The sequence below is a fragment of the Mirounga leonina genome, unplaced genomic scaffold (genome assembly GCF_011800145.1).
Source record: "Mirounga leonina isolate KUSES-001 unplaced genomic scaffold, KU_Mleo_1.0 Mir_129, whole genome shotgun sequence".
NCBI lineage: Eukaryota > Metazoa > Chordata > Mammalia > Carnivora > Phocidae > Mirounga > Mirounga leonina.
In genome coordinates this window covers 60,850,740-60,868,631 of record NW_023270323.1, presented here as the reverse complement: position 1 = coordinate 60,868,631, position 17,892 = coordinate 60,850,740, and the positions used below count along the sequence as shown (strand labels likewise).

The window sequence follows — 17,892 nt, the reverse complement described above, 5'->3', positions numbered from 1 at the left end:
AAGGAAAGGAAAGGAAAGGAAAGGAAAGGAAAGGAAAGGAAAAAGGAAAGGAAAGGGAAGGAAAGGGCTTCGGGGGGGGTGGGCAGGGGAGGAGTGGAAATTTGAGCCAGCTACCGAAATATGGGTCTGATTTTGCCACGTGGGGTTGCAGTGGGGAGCAGGTACAGGTGGGCAGCGGGGAGGGCTAGTCCCTGTAAAAGGAACTGATTCAGTCAAGGCAGGGGATGGCGAATCCCAGACTCAAACTACGAGGGCAGAGCAAAGGTGGGCTCGTGTGTGGTGGCAAAGGAGAATCGCTGACCAAGAGCCTGCATCCTCAACCAGCACAGCCCGGCTGGGCTCTTCCCCGGGCAGCTGCGGTGTGTGTGAGCCTCGGGAAGGACGCAGCCACCCCCTGCCCCTGTGTGCTCCCTAATGTGGCAGCAGCTGCGTGAGGATGTCGCCGCATTATGGTCGCACACAGGCCTGTGAGAAAAAGGTCCTCGCCCCTTGGCTAAGAGCATTCATCGCTCCATTCACAAACGGTCACTGCATGCCTGCTGGGTGCTAGGGGCTGTGGTGGGGGCCACCGCACAGAATAAGGCAGGACCCTGGCAGCATGGAGCTTGCGTACTGGCCCAGCGACACGCGTATCCAGCAAAAAAGCAATGACGCATATTTAATTACAACGTCTGGGGACGATGAGGCTGTGCAGGAAAATAAAGACAAGTGACAACGGGGTGGGAGTGGCAGGGGCGGGGCTGCCGTCCGAGATAAAGTGGGCGAGGAAGCCGTCTCTCCTGAGATGACACTAGCACTGGGCATGACATAAGGCGGCAAGCCGTGGAGGGGAAGGGGGCAGTCAGGTAAGCGTCCCAAAGGGAGAATGAACTTGGTCGGCTCCAGGAGAAGCCGGCAGGCCCGTGTGGCTGGAGCCGGTGGACAAGGGGGCGCATGGCAGGAGATGCGGCAGGATAGGGGACAGGAACAGGAAGAGGACAGGGACCCCTGGCACAGGCCATGGGAAGGGTCGTGGGGGGCACTCGTGCTCACCGCAGTGGGAGGAACCGCCTGCCCGCACCGGCTGCCCTGTGGGGAATGAGGGCAAAGCGGGGAGTAGGACTGAATATGCAACGTCGTCTGGAGATGGAGGCCACGGGACCCGCTGACCTCTCCCGGGAGGACAGGCAGGAGGAGCAGTCCAGGAGGGCTATGTCCGGGTGCTCGCAGCCGTCACCTTGGGGGCCTAAGCTAAGCCTTTGGTGGAGAGGCCCTCTAACCATACTCATGGAACAGCCCTGTGCATGGGGACTTGGGCTCTCTCTCTCTCTTTATAAAGGAAAAAGAAAATGAAAGCAAGTTAGAGGGTACTTCAGTTCAGACATCGAGCCCTCGTAGGACATGAGGCACTGGCCACAGAAGACGTTCCCCCACACCCCACAGCAGCGCTGGCTGCAGACTGCAAGGGGACCGGGCATGAAAGGCGCCCCCTCGGCTCCCTTATGCCAGCTTGTTGTTGTGACTTGACTCCTGTTCATCAAGAGCCAAGTAAAGAAGCCCCTGCTAAGAGCAAGCCAGAGGCCTGGCCCCCTTCCATCACACAGCCGTGTCAAGAACAAAGGTCGTGGACATTTTCCATGGGGTGGCTGCACACTCTCTTTTGATTCCTCTTTCAAAGAGAGGGAGAGGAAGTGTTCCCCCTTTTGGTGAACACATCGCAGCCACGCAAACAGAGCTGGCTTTGAGAGAAAGCCACCCCACTCCCCATTTTTTGGTGACTTTAATGATTAGAAAAGGCTTTCCTCTGCATTATGCTTTTATTAGCTTGGTTCTCACCCCAAAAGTAATGCTCGGAAGAAGGTGGGGAGAAAAAAAAATCCCACTGAGCTATTCTGAAGCTCAGTGAATATGGGAAGGAAAAACAAAAGCAAGGAGAGGTAGTTCACGTTCTAAGGCTATGTGCGGGCACCCTAAGCCCTCAGCCAGTTCATAAACAACTTCATTTGAAAACTTCCAGCTTGCAATTTAGTCATTCTTCGGTGAGAAATATGTGATTTGCCACACATGAAATGGAATCATTACGCCTTGACAAAATCGAAGGCAAATCAAAACTGGCTCTATGTGCTTCATACCTCCTTCTCCTTAATAAATTAGGTCTCCCCGTGAAAGGCATTCCAGAAAGACGCTAGCATGGGGCTCTGCCTGGAAGAGGGATGCGCACCGATCATCAGAACGCAGGCAGCTCGACCGGCCCACCCCGTCCTACCCCCAACTCACATACACACAGAAAAGGAACCTGCCTCCTCCCTCTCCAGCTCTGTATTTAAAGCCCCACACAAGCCAGCCACAGCACAAGGCTATTCAGACCAAACGCAGGATAAGAGTGCATAGACCTACGCACACACAAAAGTGCATGTAAACACTGGTGAATTCTGAATAAGGTCTGCCGTCTAATTCAACAGTACTAGGTCAATGTCACTTTTGTGGTCTTGCTAGTGCGCTACAGTTAAGAAAGACCTCACCACTTGGGGGAAGCCGGGGGAAGGATACACAGGACTCTCTCCCATCTTTGCAACTTCTTGCAAATCTATAATTATTTCAAAATAAAGAGTTTTTTGTTTTTTGTTTTTTTTTGTAATGCCACATGTATTCGTTCTACGGCAAGTGGCGTCTGACCACTCAAACCACTCTGGTTAAACAGATCCTTGAAGTGTCCGTCATATACAAGGCTGTTTTGGGGTGGTCTCAGGAAATATTCGTCGCCACTGTTTTCTCAGTGTTCTTAAGTCATCTTGCCCCAAAGCAGTCCTCTTAAAGACCAGGAGGGGTCAGGCGCCCCCCGAGGAAGGGTCTGCTGTCACAGGCCCATGGGGGTTGGGTCACAGTTACCCTAGATCCAAATCCCACCGGCTCTGCCGCTGCTCTGGAGGTCTGGAGCTTTAAGATGCATCAGGGTCATGGGAGTGTGTTTGAAGTGCTGATTTCAGGGCCCTGCACTCCACAGGTCCTGACTGAGTAGGATATGGACGGGGCCTGGGAATCTGCATTGACAACAAGAGCCCTGCGTGATTCTGTCGCAGCAGGTCCCAGGGCTACATCTGAGGAGACACTGTCAGATTCCGGGTGAGTGCCTGGGAGCATGCCCAGGTTAGCTCCCCACTGCAGGACGACCAGAAGAGCTGGCAGGCGCTCAGCATCCACATAGGAATGTGCCCCTCATACCAATGGAGAGAACTAAGAGTGCACAAGCCACAGACCTCCAACCCCAGTGCTTACAGAAGGTCACAGGGACCTCCTGTGTGGGTCCTTCGGAGGCTGTAACCATGTGGCTTTTAGGATATGGTGCAGAGTTTGGGCTCTATCATCATCGTGGCTATTTTTTGCCGAGTGCTGATTATGCGTTAAGCAAATTACATCTCATTTAATTTTCACAACACGGCTCTGAGGGAGTTGTTATTTATCATCCCCATTTTACAGGTAAGAAAACCGAGGCTCCCAGAATTCCAAGAGTACATAGGCAGAAAGTGGCAGAATCAGGAGTTGAACCCAGGGGCTCTGGGCTGAAACCCACTGTGTGATACCACCTTTCGCAGCAAGTCTCCTCTTGAGGTCCTCACCCCCTCCTGGATAAAACACTCCACTTAAACGTAACTGACACTCGAAGGACTCAGGAAGGGAGAGAGGGAGGAAGATTTTCCCCGTGTCTGTTTCGGTGGCATTAACACTCCTTTCCAACTTCAGACCCAAACCCCTCCAGGTCCCTCCATGATCTCTGTGACTCTCTGGTGCAGTCTATTCTCTCCTACTATTTCTTCTCTCTTCACCTTTTTACTCCCCGCCCCCCCACTACCTCCCCAAAGTCCTAAACTACAGGCTCGGTGTGCCCGTCATTTTCCCCACCTCCCCCACTGCCAGAGTAAGAACCTTCTCCTGTCATTCTCTCGTGATACAGGCTATCTGAAGAAATGAGCATCAGGTTCCTTGCAAGGCAAATGACCTACCACTTTCAAGAGGACACTGGGGAATCTTGTTTGCTCGAAGGTTCCAAATATAATCCATGTTCCACTCAAGGCACACTTGATGATCTTTGAAAGGGCGTTCGAAAGGTGGGACCGTCTTCAGCAGAGTATAATTCTTCGCTACAGCATGTAGCAAATTTTCCTCCCATTTAACATTCAAGTCTGCGCCACTGTATTTGTGAGTAATCCAGGCGCGTAGTATCACCGCGGATACTGCAATGGAGTGTCTGATGAAATAATCATCTCTATAAACCATGATGCTTGGAAATTTCACATGTACTATTTGTGTCCTGCTGGTGTGAAGATGCTTCTCGTTCTTCCACCTCTTTTTGTACACAGAGATGCTACTTTTGAACTCAGACGAAACAACGGCTTCCAGATTGACAACACAAGGCTGAGAGCATAAATACTCAACCGAGACTTCAGAAACATTGCGGACATTCCCTTCAAAGACAGTGAAATAAATAAAGTCTTTGTAAGCCACGCTGTGCTCAGCTTTGGGGGTCACCGACGTCGTCAGGGAAGTCTGCCTGCCCAAAGACGGCATGATGTTCTGAAGAGGGGAAAAAAAAAAAAAAGAAAGGAAGAAAGAAGGACAGAAAGTTTAAAAATCATCACATTAACAAATATGTGAATCATTTTCCGGGGATAAAAAAAATCCATCTACAGAAAGCACTGAATGTGGGACATAAAAGATGGCAAAACCACTCCCCAACAATTAGAGAAAAACCAACACACACACACAAATGAAGATTAGGCCACATTTAACTCTCTCCCCAGACTCAGTAGCATCTGCTGATCAAAATGGGACTTTCAAAGCTACGTGGCAATCATTCCAGAGTTGGTTTCCAAATGGAGGAGCTAGTTCGCAACAAATCCAGGAGCGGTGAGCCTGCCTTAGCGTGAAAAGGAGATGAGCCAGGCTCAGACATTTACAAAGCATTGTCCTGACTTCAAATGGCGATCAGATGCAGCCAAATCAAAGGGTGGGGGAAGAGTTCAAAGTGCGCCTGAGAGGGGACATGACAGGGACGCCAACCTGGCCCCTTTTTTCTCCCGTAAATTCCAAGCCAGGACAAGTGCACACGACGGATGGACCAGCAGGAGGTTTCCACTGCTCCAAGTCACACACAGGCAGGCTTGGACAACAGACTGTGTCGTCTGATTCTTTCACCATGGACGGGGCTACATGGGCCAAGAAAGATTTTAGCTGTGTGTGTTATTTCTCTAGTTATTTAAATACGAAGACCTCTTAAAATGGACATTCCTTGCTGAAGAAATCTTGGAAGTTGGTCATGAGATCAAGACAATGTTTTCAGCATATGATACAAGAGTTCTTCTAAATATAACTTTGTGATTCAGGCATCCAAAACACAATAGCGAAAAGGTTACTTTGGACCACTTCACACCCATTAGCATGGCTATTATCCAGAAACAAAAACAAAACAAAAATAACAAGCGTTGGAGAGGAGGTAGAGGAACTGGACTGTTTGTGCATTGCTGGTGGGAATGTAAAATGGTGTGGCCACTGAAGGAAACAGGACAGAATCTCCTCAAAAAATTAAACCTAGAATTACCACAGGATCCAGCAATTCCACTTCTGGCTATAAGCCCCAAATAGTTGAAAACAGGGACTCGAAGAGATACGTTCATAGACATACACCCATGTTCACAGCAGCATTATTCACAATAGTCAAGAGGTAAAAATGACCTCAATGAATAAAAGGATACACAAAATGTGATATATACACACAAGGGAATATTATTCAGCCTTAAAAAGAAAAGGAAGTCTGACGCATGCTACAAGATGGAAGAACTTTGAGGGCATTATGCTTAGTGAAATAAGCCAGGCACAAGGAATAAACTTCTACTTATATGAAGAACCTGGAGCAGTCAGATGCATAGAGACAGAAGGGAGGATGGTGGTTGCCAGGGATCGGGGTTGGGGGGGGGTGATCATGGGGACTTACTGTTTAACGGGCACAGAGTTGCAGTTTTACAAGAGGAAAAGAATTCTGGAGATGGATGTGGTGGATGGATAAATGTGGAGTGAGAAGGGCTGGTCATATTCCACCACAATATGAATGTACTTAACATCCCTAAACTGTACCCTTAGAAGTGGTGAAAATGGTAAATTTTATACTGTGAATATTTTTAAAAGTTTAAAGAAAAAGGTCAGTTTTCCAAAGAAGGAAGATGTAAGGACCCCTTTGTTCACTTCTGGCTGAGGGTTGTAGGAGACGCAGAAGGGGCTGAGACACAAAGCTGGGCATCAGGGAATTGTGTTTACAAAGAGCAGTAACACCAGGCAGGACGTGATGAGGGCTCCAGTCAAACTATAAGCAAGTCCTAAAGGAGTACAGTCCCAGGTGAGGGTCATTCTGCCGGGGGTCGTCTAGAATAGCCTTCATGGAAGGAATGATATTTCAGCTGGGCTGGGAGGGGAAGAGAAGTTCTTTAGGTAGAGAGGCACAGGGAAGACCATACAAGTGGTGTGAATAGCTTAAGCAGGGGCAACACAGATGTACTAGAGAGAGGGCAGATTGGTTTGACCAGAGAACAGAACAGGGGTAAAGACACAAAAAGACATGAGGATATGAGGTTGGGAAAAAAAAAAAAGGCAGGGTCCTAGCTCTGAAGGACATTGAATCCCCCAGCCCAAGGAATGCGGACTTTGATTCTACCGACAGTGAAGAATCAATGGAAGTTTCTGGAAAAGGGAGCAGTGTTTCTATTTGAAAGCACTGACCATCAATTAGAAACAAAGCTGACAATCAAGAAAAATGAGCAAACGACAGAGTTCATCAATAAGTAAATTCCCACTGATAGTCAGAGAAAGGCAAGTTGAAACCCCACTGAAGAGATCAGTTTGAACTTACTAGGTTCACAGAGATCAGAAAGTCCGGTAACACTCTGTCCCGGTTGGACTGGCCTCTTATGTCCCGCTGGGGAAAGCGATCTCTGTGGATGGCAGTCAGGCAGAATCCATCAAAAATATAACTGCACCCACCCTCCAGCCCAATAATTCCTCCTCTAGGATTTTATCCTACCCATATACTCAAATTTGTGTAAAATGATGTATGTACGGGCTTGCACTCCAGCACTGTTTGTAACAGCAAAGGATGCAGAACTAAATGCCCATCAAGACCGAGTTGGTTCAGTAACCGATAGGACATCCACTCCTGGAGTGCTAGATAGCTATTAAAACAAGGAAGAGTTTCACGGACAGATAATGAAGTGAACTCCAAAGTTTGAAGTTTGTTTTTTTTTTTAAACAAGGTTCAGAAGTACCATTTGAGGTTTTTTTTAAGAAAAGGAAAAATAGGGCGCCTGGGTGGCTCAGTTGGTTAAGCGACTGCCTTCGGCTCAGGTCATGATCCTGGAGTCCCGGGATCGAGTCCCGCATCGGGCTCCCTGCTCAGCGGGGAGTCTGCTTCTCCGTCTGACCCTCCCCCCTCTCATGCTCTCTCTCATTCTCTCTCAAATAAATGAATAAAATCTTAAAAAAAAAAAAAAAAAAGAAAAGGAAAAATAGATACACATTTGCTTGAATACACATAGCATTGGTTGCTCACATGGAGAAGGATGAGGTGACCAAGAGACAGGCTAAGAGAGAGATGTGTGCTATATATCCTTATTTATCTTTTGGATTTTGTACTACATGAATATTAAAAAAAAAAAAACGGAGTTGAGGGGGGATGGAGAGAAAAGCAACTGTCCTAAAGATGAAAATTTAAAAATGTAGCTTCTCCAAGTGGCAGAGTGAGAAGGGCTGGCCATTGCTTTTGATTAGTCATGGGAAAACTGTGGGAAGAAATATGTAAAGAGGTGGGTACAGTCCAAATTGTCTGCTCCCGCAGTGAGAGCCTTAATTGTTGCATGCTCTCATTTATACTTCCAAATTACAGGGGGGAAAACAAACATAAAAATAATCTTATAATTAGAAGTAGCTACTCTAAGAGCGGACGAGCCCTTGGTGATGAGCCAGCCCACCCCATTCTTCCAACAAGGCAATGATCACTGAGAGGGGATGTCCTCCGACATCACCCAGCTGGTGGCTTCCCAGAGGCAAGCCCAGGAGCCCAGCCCCTTGCTTTCACTCCCTCTCCCACGTTCTCCAGCACGCAGCACACAACAGCGAGACTATAAACAGTTGGCCAGGCGGAATTCTGCTTTCTCGTGAATAGAGATAGCCCCAGCATTTGTCCACAAGCGGCGGTTTGTTCATTCAGCCAGATGTGCCAAGATGCGGCCCCCTTCTCAAGATGCGAATCCAGTCGATGAGGCCCCCGCGGAGGCCAGCCGAAGACAGAGAGGTGGGCACCCCTCATTCCAACTGCCCCTCATGCCCACCATCACTCAATTCCACATTTGCCCAGTTAATGAGGCAACAGAGAGCAGAGTCCAGGACATGCTGTGACATACTGAGTATCACCTGGTGTTCTTTTTCCAAGAATGACTTAAAACCTCTTCCTCGTTCCTTTTATATATACCTTAAAAAAAAAAACCCAGCCCTCTTCTCCCACTTCAATTTTTAAAAAAATAATTTTTTTTTAAAGATTTTTATTTATTTATTTGACAGAGAGAGACATAGCGAGAGAGGGAACACAAGCAGGAGGAGTGGGAGAGGGAGAAGCAGGCCTCCCCCCGCAAGCAGGGAGCCGGATGCGGGGCTCAATCCCAGGACCCTGGGATCACGACCTGAGCCAAAGGCAGACGCTTAACGACTGAGGCACCCGGGTGCCCCTTCAATATTTTTTTTAAATCATGTTTTTATCACTGACGCTAGAACTCCAAGTTATACTTCTTTTAAACGGAATTCTGGGGGAAAGGTTATATGATTTCACTGCAAAGTGCAGTTAGTAGTAATGTTCATTACTTTACTTCTTAGTGCTAAACATGCATCAGTCCACTTTCCCACGTTAAGAAGCACAGCGTGCTGAAGCTGGTTTCAGTTTCGCTTGATGACCCATGACATCAGGCTCATCATTGCCGAGATCAGCGGTGACAGATGAGAACGAAGAAGGTATAGGACACCTGACCGTGTTCTCCCTCCAGCCCTTCCATCAAAATTCGGCTTTAAAGGAAATCTCTATACATGCAGATGGAGATTATTTTATTTTCACCTACTTCAAAGCCTCAAGTGCAGGAAAAGTAAATCCAAGGTTTACAGGTTCTAGGTGGGCGCTATCTGATACAGAAGCCACGAGTCCTATGAAGCGCTGGTAATGGGGCTGGTCCAAATTACTGTGTGTGTACAAGATACACTGGATTCCAAAGACAATTTAAAAAAAAAATGCAAACTATCTCATTAATATTTCTTATCCCGATTACATGTTGAAATGATCATATTGAGATAGGGCAAGTTAAATAAAATATATTACTAAAATTAATTTCACCTGTTACTTTTTTTTTTTTTTAAAGATTTTATTTATTTATTCATGAGAGACAGAGAGAGAGAGAGAGAGAAGCAGAGGGAGAAGCAGACTCCCTGCCGAGCAGGGAGCCCGATGCGGGACTCGATCCCAGGACTCCGGGATCATGACCTGAGCCGAAGGCAGACGCCCAACCGTCTGAGCCACCCAGGCGCCCCACCTGTTACTTTTTAAATGCAGCTGTGAGAAAATCTGAAAGTACACACGTGGCTCGTATTTGTAGCTTCCATTATATGTCTGACAACTGGATGGTGCTACTCTGGATTTGAAGTTAGCAGACTTCTCCTGTAAAAAAGGGCCATATGGTAAGTATTTTAGGTTTTGCAGGCCACTTGGTGTCCGTGAAGAACTACTTAGCTCTGCTGTGGGTTCAAGAAAGCGGCCACAGACAACTAAGATCGTAAGTGACGGAGCACGGCTGTGGTCCAGCTCAACTCTGTTTGCAAAAACACGCAGCTGGTTGCGCCCGTGGGCCACAGCTTGCCGACTACTGTTCTAGATTATTGAGCTTTTATTCTAGATTTAGAGGTTTGGAAAACACAACATGACAGAAAATATGCTTTCCAAAGGAATGATCCTATGGGAGAAATGAGATGAATAATCCAATTAGGCATAATTTCATAGATGTGTGGTTGATGGCGCTTGATTTGTTATTTTGCTAAGGTTCCTTGGTGGCGGCGTTGACATCTTGCTATTGTTTCTTTCAGTAGAGACCGAGGTGGGATGAGAAGTTAGAGCGAGGCTGGGCGCAGAAAAATTTCATGGACTGAGTAAGATGAACTTGAGAAGTGGGAGAATCATGAGTACAGGAAAGGAACACTGTCAGGGATGGGCAATATGATGGGGGTGTGCTGGCCCCAAAGGGGACCTGAAAATCACCCTAGGTGGCTTTAGGGGCACGGTCTAAATCCCTCAAGAGGGCACGGCGGTCTTCAGTCTTTTGGACACCTAAGCAATGTAGGAAGCTGGCATCTTGTGGATTGGAGGGGACCCAGTGGGCAGCGGCTATGCCATGAGTAGGGCTAACTCTGTTATGTACAAAACCAACACTGATTAGCAACACATCACACTCTAAATATTGATTAAGCTGAAGCTGATTTCCTGGCTCAAGTCATGTGTGTGGTTATGAGCTGTCTCCTGCCAGGAAAATAAGGCAATTAACTTGAAGAGTTTCAGCTACCGGCATGACACGTGTCCAACCTTCATAGGTATTTTCACATGCCAGGCTGCATTAACGGAAGTGAAAAATTACCTAGTCGTTCCTTTGCTTAGAAATTATGAGGTCAGAGTCCATGTCTTATTCACTGTTATGTCCCTGGCTTCTCAAACAGAACTTGGCACACAGTAGGATTTTCGTTAAGTGTTTCCTGCTGAAATAAAATCCTGGGCATGAGCCTTTCTGCCAGGAGCCTCTGTGGTCCGCCTCAGGTTACAGCTCCCAGGGGCACCTGCATATAAACCGGAGGAGTTGATCCAATCCTGAAGTCCCTGCCACCCTTTCCCGATATTCACAAGTCCTTTTGTGATGGAGATCCTCTCCACTTCTCTTTGTCCATCCAGCCTCATTAATCTCCTTTGGAAGAACCCTTACCCTTTGGCTTTTCCTTGGGCCCCTGGGGAGTCACAGCTGACGTGGGGACTGTGAGGTCAGGGAAGGTGGCGCTCTGGAACCTACCTTACCCATTTAGGGTGAACTTCTCTCAGCTATCAACTCCCTCCAGACCTTTCAGACAACCGCACTATCTTCTAGAACTTTCCATTTCTCCACAGCAAAAATACGAATTAAATGTTTTAAATGTCCTATCCCTCTACCCCCTGTTGGACTTCTGTTCGTCTGGCAAGTTCATCCGTGTTAATGTGATGATGAAAAAGGACTACAGTAATGTCACATAGCTACATTTCTATGCCAGTCTGGGGGAAATAATGCCTTAAAAGCAAAGCTCAAATGCACTGCAGCTATGAGCAAGATTTGGGGGGTGAGTGGGGGCATTTCTGTGCCCCTCATCTGCCATTTAGACAACCACATAGATATTCCACCTCGGAAGCTACTGATCTGCTCTGCACACAATGGAGCTGGGCTCTGAAAGATGCCCGAGCCCTCAAACATCTGTTTACACCAGAAGTAAGCCTTAATCAAAGTCAAATTTGACAATGTCACACACACTCTCAGAACAGATTCCCTCACATTTGTCTAATTGTGTATGTATTATAAATTTTTTTAAAGAAAGAAATGGGTCAGTTGATGTCGTGTTCATGAGAAAAGACCCCAAACTGGAGATCAAAATGTGTTCAATTCAGACTGGGAGTCGAGGTGCATTTATGTATCTTCTGGATGGAAAAAAAAAAAAAAATCTATCAATTCTGTCTAAGCTTCTTTTAGGATGACTGCATCGGATGCCTTTAAGCAAAATCAGTAAGAAGAAATTCTATTCAAATAACCCTCCCCATTCCAAAAAGCTGAGAAAACTAGGCTCTTTCCTCTATATGGACAACTTGCTATTTAAGGAAGGGACCAAGAGATTGAAGCATCTTAAATCATTCACGTCTTGTCGTGGGAAATTTTACACTAACACGTGTATGTGGTGGGTTCATGTAATATGCAAACAATTACTGAATGTCTGTTTTTCTCATTCCTGCCCATTCCACCCCAACAGTCACCTAAGGAAACTTAGGTGCTTTCTCTCCAAACTGGCTGGATCAAACTTTCCATAGGTCAAAAAGTCACTGTATTGGCTTAAGAGGTCTACTTTCCCAATTTCTGCTGACTAGAAATAAGCAAAAATCCTGTTTATGTCAACAAAGCATGCAATTAAGCAGAATGGGCAGTGATGTCAGTATGGACTCCAAAATCGAGATGTGTCTTGGGCAATACTTCACAGTTGACCAATATGCCTTCCCAAACCTGAGAGCTGGCTAGAGAAACACCATCATAACAGTGAGCAATACTCCTAGTTGGATTGGCTCGCCTCCTCTCTTTAATACTGTTTGACATGCTATTTCTTTTCAACTTAAATCATGAGGGTAACCAAGGTTTGGTTTGGTTTCATTTCATTGAATAACTGAGCTGGGCATTGGGACAGATGCGGCAAGTCCCTCTTCTCACTTCTAACCTCATCCTCTCAAAAAGAACTTCATAGAACGTCTCCCTTCAAATCTAATCTTCACAACAGCTCTGGGAGGGACACAGCGGAGAAAACGGAATGGATTCAGAGACGGGGAGTCACTTGCCCAAGGTCGACCAGCTCCTCAAAAATAGAACCAAAATTCAAATTCCTATCTGTCCCTCTTGCCTTCCAGAAACGCCCAAAATGAGGCCCTCGACTCACCAACTGACCTCTACACCTGTCCCACTTTTTGGCCAAGGTGGGGGAAAGCTGAGACTTTGTTCACTCTCATCTTGAATGTGCAGGAGGGAGGGGGGGATGGGAGCTAAGATCCTACCAGGTCCTTACACCTTGTACCTGGGGAGGGTAGGCATTATCTTACCCACAAACCTACACACTGCACTGAGCCAACTCCCCAGCTCAGTTAAGCCCTTCTTTGGATGAGGATGTCAGACAAATAAGAGTAGCCAAAGCAGAATCTCCTCAGCAATCCTCCTGCCCCTCAGGTCCCTTCTCGGGGGGAATAGGATGAGCCAATAAACAGGGTAACTGAATTCACTTGAGGCTATTTATGGTCTACTCGAGTCTATCCATCTTTGTGAACTGCCTTGGTTCTTTATGCCTTCTCTACCTTTCCTCCACCTGCTTCCTTCAACCAATTCATGACTCCCACACTTTTGCCAAGAGGAATAGAAGGTATAGAAAGCAAGAGGCAAACACCATGGCTTGGGGGATTTTAGGAGCTCTGGTCAGGGTGACTGTGGCTTCTATTGGCTGACGTGAAGTTTGAAGGTGAGCTCTGTATTTCAAATATCCATTTTCGCTCTTGCACAAGCGAGATAATGGAGATACCTTGTTTTGATTTTCCTAGGTCCTGTGTTAGACAGAGTAAGGAGTTCAGGACTACTACTAGAGGGTTAACCGACGGTCTATGGCCACCAATGGAGAATTCTGTCACAGCCACCAGAGATCTGCTAACCATTCCCACATACATCTGTGCCACTAAAGCCCATTTATGGCTTTGTCCTCCGGTTGTCTAACGAGTGCAAATGTCCACTCTGAATATTTCAGCTCTACAGCTGACATCAATACCAGCCATTGTGAGATGTGTTTTTCTCACTGAAGAAAAAATTATACATTCGAGACCAGCGTTTGGAAAGGACAGAAATGCCTTCCACAAGTGCCACCGTCACAGATGGGGCTGGGACAGCCTCAGCTGGTCTGGCCAAGTCTGGAGGAAGGTACAAGGTAATGACGTACGAGAATGGCAAGGGGCTCTGTTGGCAAGTCCAGCCCAGACCACACCACTCGGCACCAGGGACCTCAGCGGAAGCGATTCTGTTACCTTTTCTTTTCCAGGCCCTCACCCTCTCTGAGGAGGCTCTCTGCCTCTTGACCTCTGGTGACCTTAGAATTTTCTGGCAGCCGCTGGAACCGGGGATCATCTTTTCAGAAATCTGCTTGGCATCGTTCCGTGACTTATCTTTCAGGCCTCGTCACAATTATTCATGCTTTGGCAGTATCCTAGCTACAGTCACAGCACTGTTCTTGGGCTGCCACTGAAGCCTACTCTGTCCCAGCCAGTGGGGAGGAAAGGCGCCCGCTGCCTCAGACCCTGGCTCCGGGAAGCATGCTCCCCATGAGGGCAGGGGCTTAAAGGCATCTGTTCAGAAAACCACTCTCAACCTCCAGTCCTTGCGAACAAGCACATAGGTGGGGATCGCACAGAGTGGGAATCGGCCCCCAAATCACAGACAACTTGGCTTTGGAATGCTTTCCAAGGCACACTCGCTCTACAGCTGGACGCACATTCGTACAGACGCTAAGTGCTAACCTCCACCTGCTGCCTCTGGACGAGAGAGAGACCCTATCTTTTACCTCTCCGTGGCAAATATTTTCTGGTGTCACCTATTCTTTTTTTTTTTCTCGTTAACATCCTGCTTCTATTCTGTGGCCTGTGCTTCCTGCTTTGTATATTTTAGGCTACTTTAGACATGACCTCACATCCTGGCCAATTGCACAGTGGCTGCTAATTGTAAGAGCTTTGCTAATGACCCATGCATCTATGTATGAGAGGAACGAACACAAAGCAGCAAAATGCAGAAAGCAGTAAGTTAGCATGCCTAAGAACTGGGTTTCTGGAAGTAGACAGACTTGGGTTTCTATCTTGGACTACCTGTGTGGCCCAGGGCAACTTACTTAACCTCTCTGAGTCTTAGTTACCTCATCCGAATGAGGATCATAACAGCTCCTACTTCACAAGGTTGTCGTTAAAATTAACACTGGAGAATGCAGGGGCGACAGGTTGGCTCAGTTGGTTAAGGGTCCGACTCTTGATTTCGGCTCAGGTCATGATCTCAGGGTCCTACGATCGAGCCCCACGTTGAGCCCCGCATAGGGCTCCACGTTCAGTGGGGAGTCTGCTTGAGGATTCTCTCCCTGTCCCTCTGCCTCTCCCCCTGCTCGCGCGTGCTCTCTCTCAAATAAATAAATCTTTAAAAAAATACTGGATGATGCATATAAACAACTTAGTACAATGCAAACTATCATTATTATTTATGTTTTCCAAATTATGGGATAGCTTTCTCCCTCTAGGGTCTCCATGTTCCTGAGATCCTGCCTAGCTATTCTGCTCCACATTTACTCTCCACCCACCCGCCTCGCCTCCCCTGACCAATCACTTCCTCTAGGCAGTATTCCTTGACGAGGAGAATGGACACAATTATGCCTTTTTTTCCCCTCTGTCGTTTTCTGTATCTCGTGCTTCAGGCAGATGTTCCCCACCTTGCACGGTGAATTTCTCCAAGGTCAGGAAGCCTCACCTTTCACCAGAGGCTCAGATAGTACATACCTCTAGAGCAGAATCCTACAGAAATGGCTAGACCTTTAGAACAAAAGGTGAAGCCCATCTTCCAAATCACACTTTTGCTCTCCTGGACTTGACAAAAGAGTCTCGTTCAGTTGCAAAATGGTTTGCTTGCTTATCAAGCCTTTCCTGGACAGTAGCCTATCTGAAGCCTATCTGAAGCCCATCTGAAGGAAACACAGAGTCAGGAAGCACTGACATTTCCCTCTTCACGATGGTTCCAAAATCCAACCCTTCCCCATCTGCCAAGACACTCAGCCGTGCTCTGGTTAGTTCCCACATTACAGTATTTTCTATAAATCTCTCTCTTCAGAGCCCTGACCTCACCACTTCACTCTCTAACTCTACTCTGTGCACAGCATCTCTGTCCCCTCTCTGTGACCTGGTCCCTTAAATCCCCCTTGGTCCCAACAGAACTTTTCTACTTGCTCCCTCATCTGCCTCTATTCCCGTAGACCACCAGGCCTTTAAGCTTTCTCCTGTTACTCCGATTTCTCAGAACTGTCAAGAAGTGGTCTCTCCTTGCCAGGTCTTCGGATTTCCACATGGAACTTTCCAGACCACCTGTACATTAATGTTCCACACACTATTCTACTACATCATTTCTGCCTCTGTGGGTAACAGTGCCTTGTGGACAGGAATCATCTGTTTAAACGGAAACCCTGTCATTTGTTTTGGCACTTATATTTATGAGCCTGAGGGCTGTAACCCTGTGGCATAAATATTAAATAATAATACATCTTGGGTGAAAAGGAAAAAAAAAAAAAACACCCATGCATGTTAACAGACAACCTCTTCTGAGTAAGTAAATCCAACCACGAAATTTGGTACCAGTTAACTTTAAAATAGGAGGAAAAGCATGGATTGCTCAACAGGTAGACGCTAAAGCAGAATTACAATTTGCATTTTTACACCCTCTTGCTTCAAGAAATGCAACGGCTGAGAAGTAAAGAGTGTTAAAAGAAACTTGGGCTGGGTGGCAATTTCCTTGGAATCAAATCCTAATGCCTGACAATGTCTCCTAAGCAGTTTTTAGCCTCTACGAAGAAAGACTCCAAATAATGGCGACACCATATAAATGAGAACAATTCTGGACAACGACACTGCTCAATTTTAAGCATTCTGTGAATTTCCTATTACATCAGTTTCATGATTCAGCATTTTCGATTTCACTTATTTACAGTAATATATGGCTAGATAACCCAAGCTTTCTGTAAGATCCTGGAACACAAGGTAGGCCGGACAGGAAGGGTGTCGCCTTCGGTTAAATTTACTATTGTTTAGGAGAATTCAAAGCAGGAGAAAGAAGGCCATCAAAGGAATTGAGGAATATTCCCCCACCTTGTTCTGAGGGTTTAAATTATTCTGGTATTTTAAGTGAGCTGCTTTTGAAAAATAGGTTACTGCCATTTAGTTGGTAACTGAAACCGAAGCCAAGAAGAGTGCAAATGGTAAACGGACGTGCCTAAGCCAAGCGTATTCTCTGAAATCACAATGTTCAAGACGCAGCTCAAGTCACCACTCTGGCTGTAAGCGTGTTACAAAGAACTCGGTTTCTTTCTGGCATCCGCAACTTGGCTGGAGTGACCACGGAGGAGTTGAAGAGCGCTGGAAACGCGAGGGCTCGTCGCGGGTGCGCTGGCAGAAAACGGTCCGGGCCGTGAGGACCCGGCGGAAACTAAACGGAGGTTCGAGGCGGGCGGCGTTCGCCAAGGGAGAGCGAGACAGAGAGAGACAGAGAGAGAGAGAGGCGAAGTTGGGCACGGGAAGGCAAGGAGCTGCGAGACTGTGAGGGAAGCCCAGGACCGGCAGGGAGGGGGCTGGAGAGCCGCGCGCGGCTGGCGGGGAGGAAACGGGCTGGCGAGGCTCCCGGTGGAGCGGGGGGCCGGAGGGGGTCTCCAGGGGGCGCCTCAGCCGGGTCTGGAGCGCGTCTCGGGGGGAGAGGGCCGGACACGAGCGAGAGCGCCGCGCCGCAAGTCCGGTCCACGCACCCCTCCCGGCGCCGCGGGTCCCCATGCCAGGTGCCGGCGCGCCCGGGGCGCAGCGGCCAGGAAGCGAGCAAACTAGCAGCGCCGTACCGGCCGGCGAGGCGGAGGTCCCCGGCCGCCCCCGCCCCGTCCCCGGGGCCCCGCGCGGAGGGTGGGGAGGACCCGGGCAGGGTCCGGCGCTCACCAGGTAGCAGAACAGGAGCAGCGCGCAGGCAGGGCGGCCGCCGAGGCCCGGGGGGACGCCGCCGCTCGGGGGGGCCATGGCTGCGGCCCGGGGACCGACCGCGGGCGGCGGGGGTTGTTGCTGCTGCTGCCGCGGCCACCCGAGCCCCGCGCCGCGCCGCTGCATAGCGAGGCCGCCCGGATCCGGGCCGGAGCAGGTCACCTGGTGCAGGGACCGGCCCCCGCCCGAGGCGCCACCTTCCCGCCCGCCCCCGGCCGGGCCGGCCGCCGCGCGCGGGGCCACCTGCCGCCGCCGCCGCCGGACCCGCCGCCGCCGCC

General features: G+C 48.4%; 1 protein-coding gene across 5 annotated transcripts in view; it reads right to left on the bottom strand.

Annotated features, from left to right (window-relative positions):
- SEL1L3 (SEL1L family member 3) overlaps positions 1 to 17,795 on the bottom strand; it is a 99,823-nt gene extending 82,028 nt beyond the window's left edge. For 3 of the 5 annotated variants that reach the window (XR_004679280.1, XM_035005195.1, XM_035005197.1), the window contains exons 1-2: positions 17,576 to 17,795; positions 3,981 to 4,551 (exon numbers count right to left, since the gene is read on the bottom strand). Coding sequence is in view for 4 of the 5 variants with exons in the window: in XM_035005195.1 (XP_034861086.1) it covers positions 3,981 to 4,551; positions 17,576 to 17,740 (736 nt within the window). In the remaining variant the exon portion in view is untranslated. Of the gene's footprint in view, positions 1 to 3,980; positions 4,552 to 6,877; positions 6,960 to 9,639; positions 9,655 to 17,575 lie in introns of those variants that run through there. The other 2 variants (XM_035005196.1, XM_035005194.1) reach the window with 2 other exon arrangements.
- Positions 17,796 to 17,892: the final 97 nt, after the last annotated feature.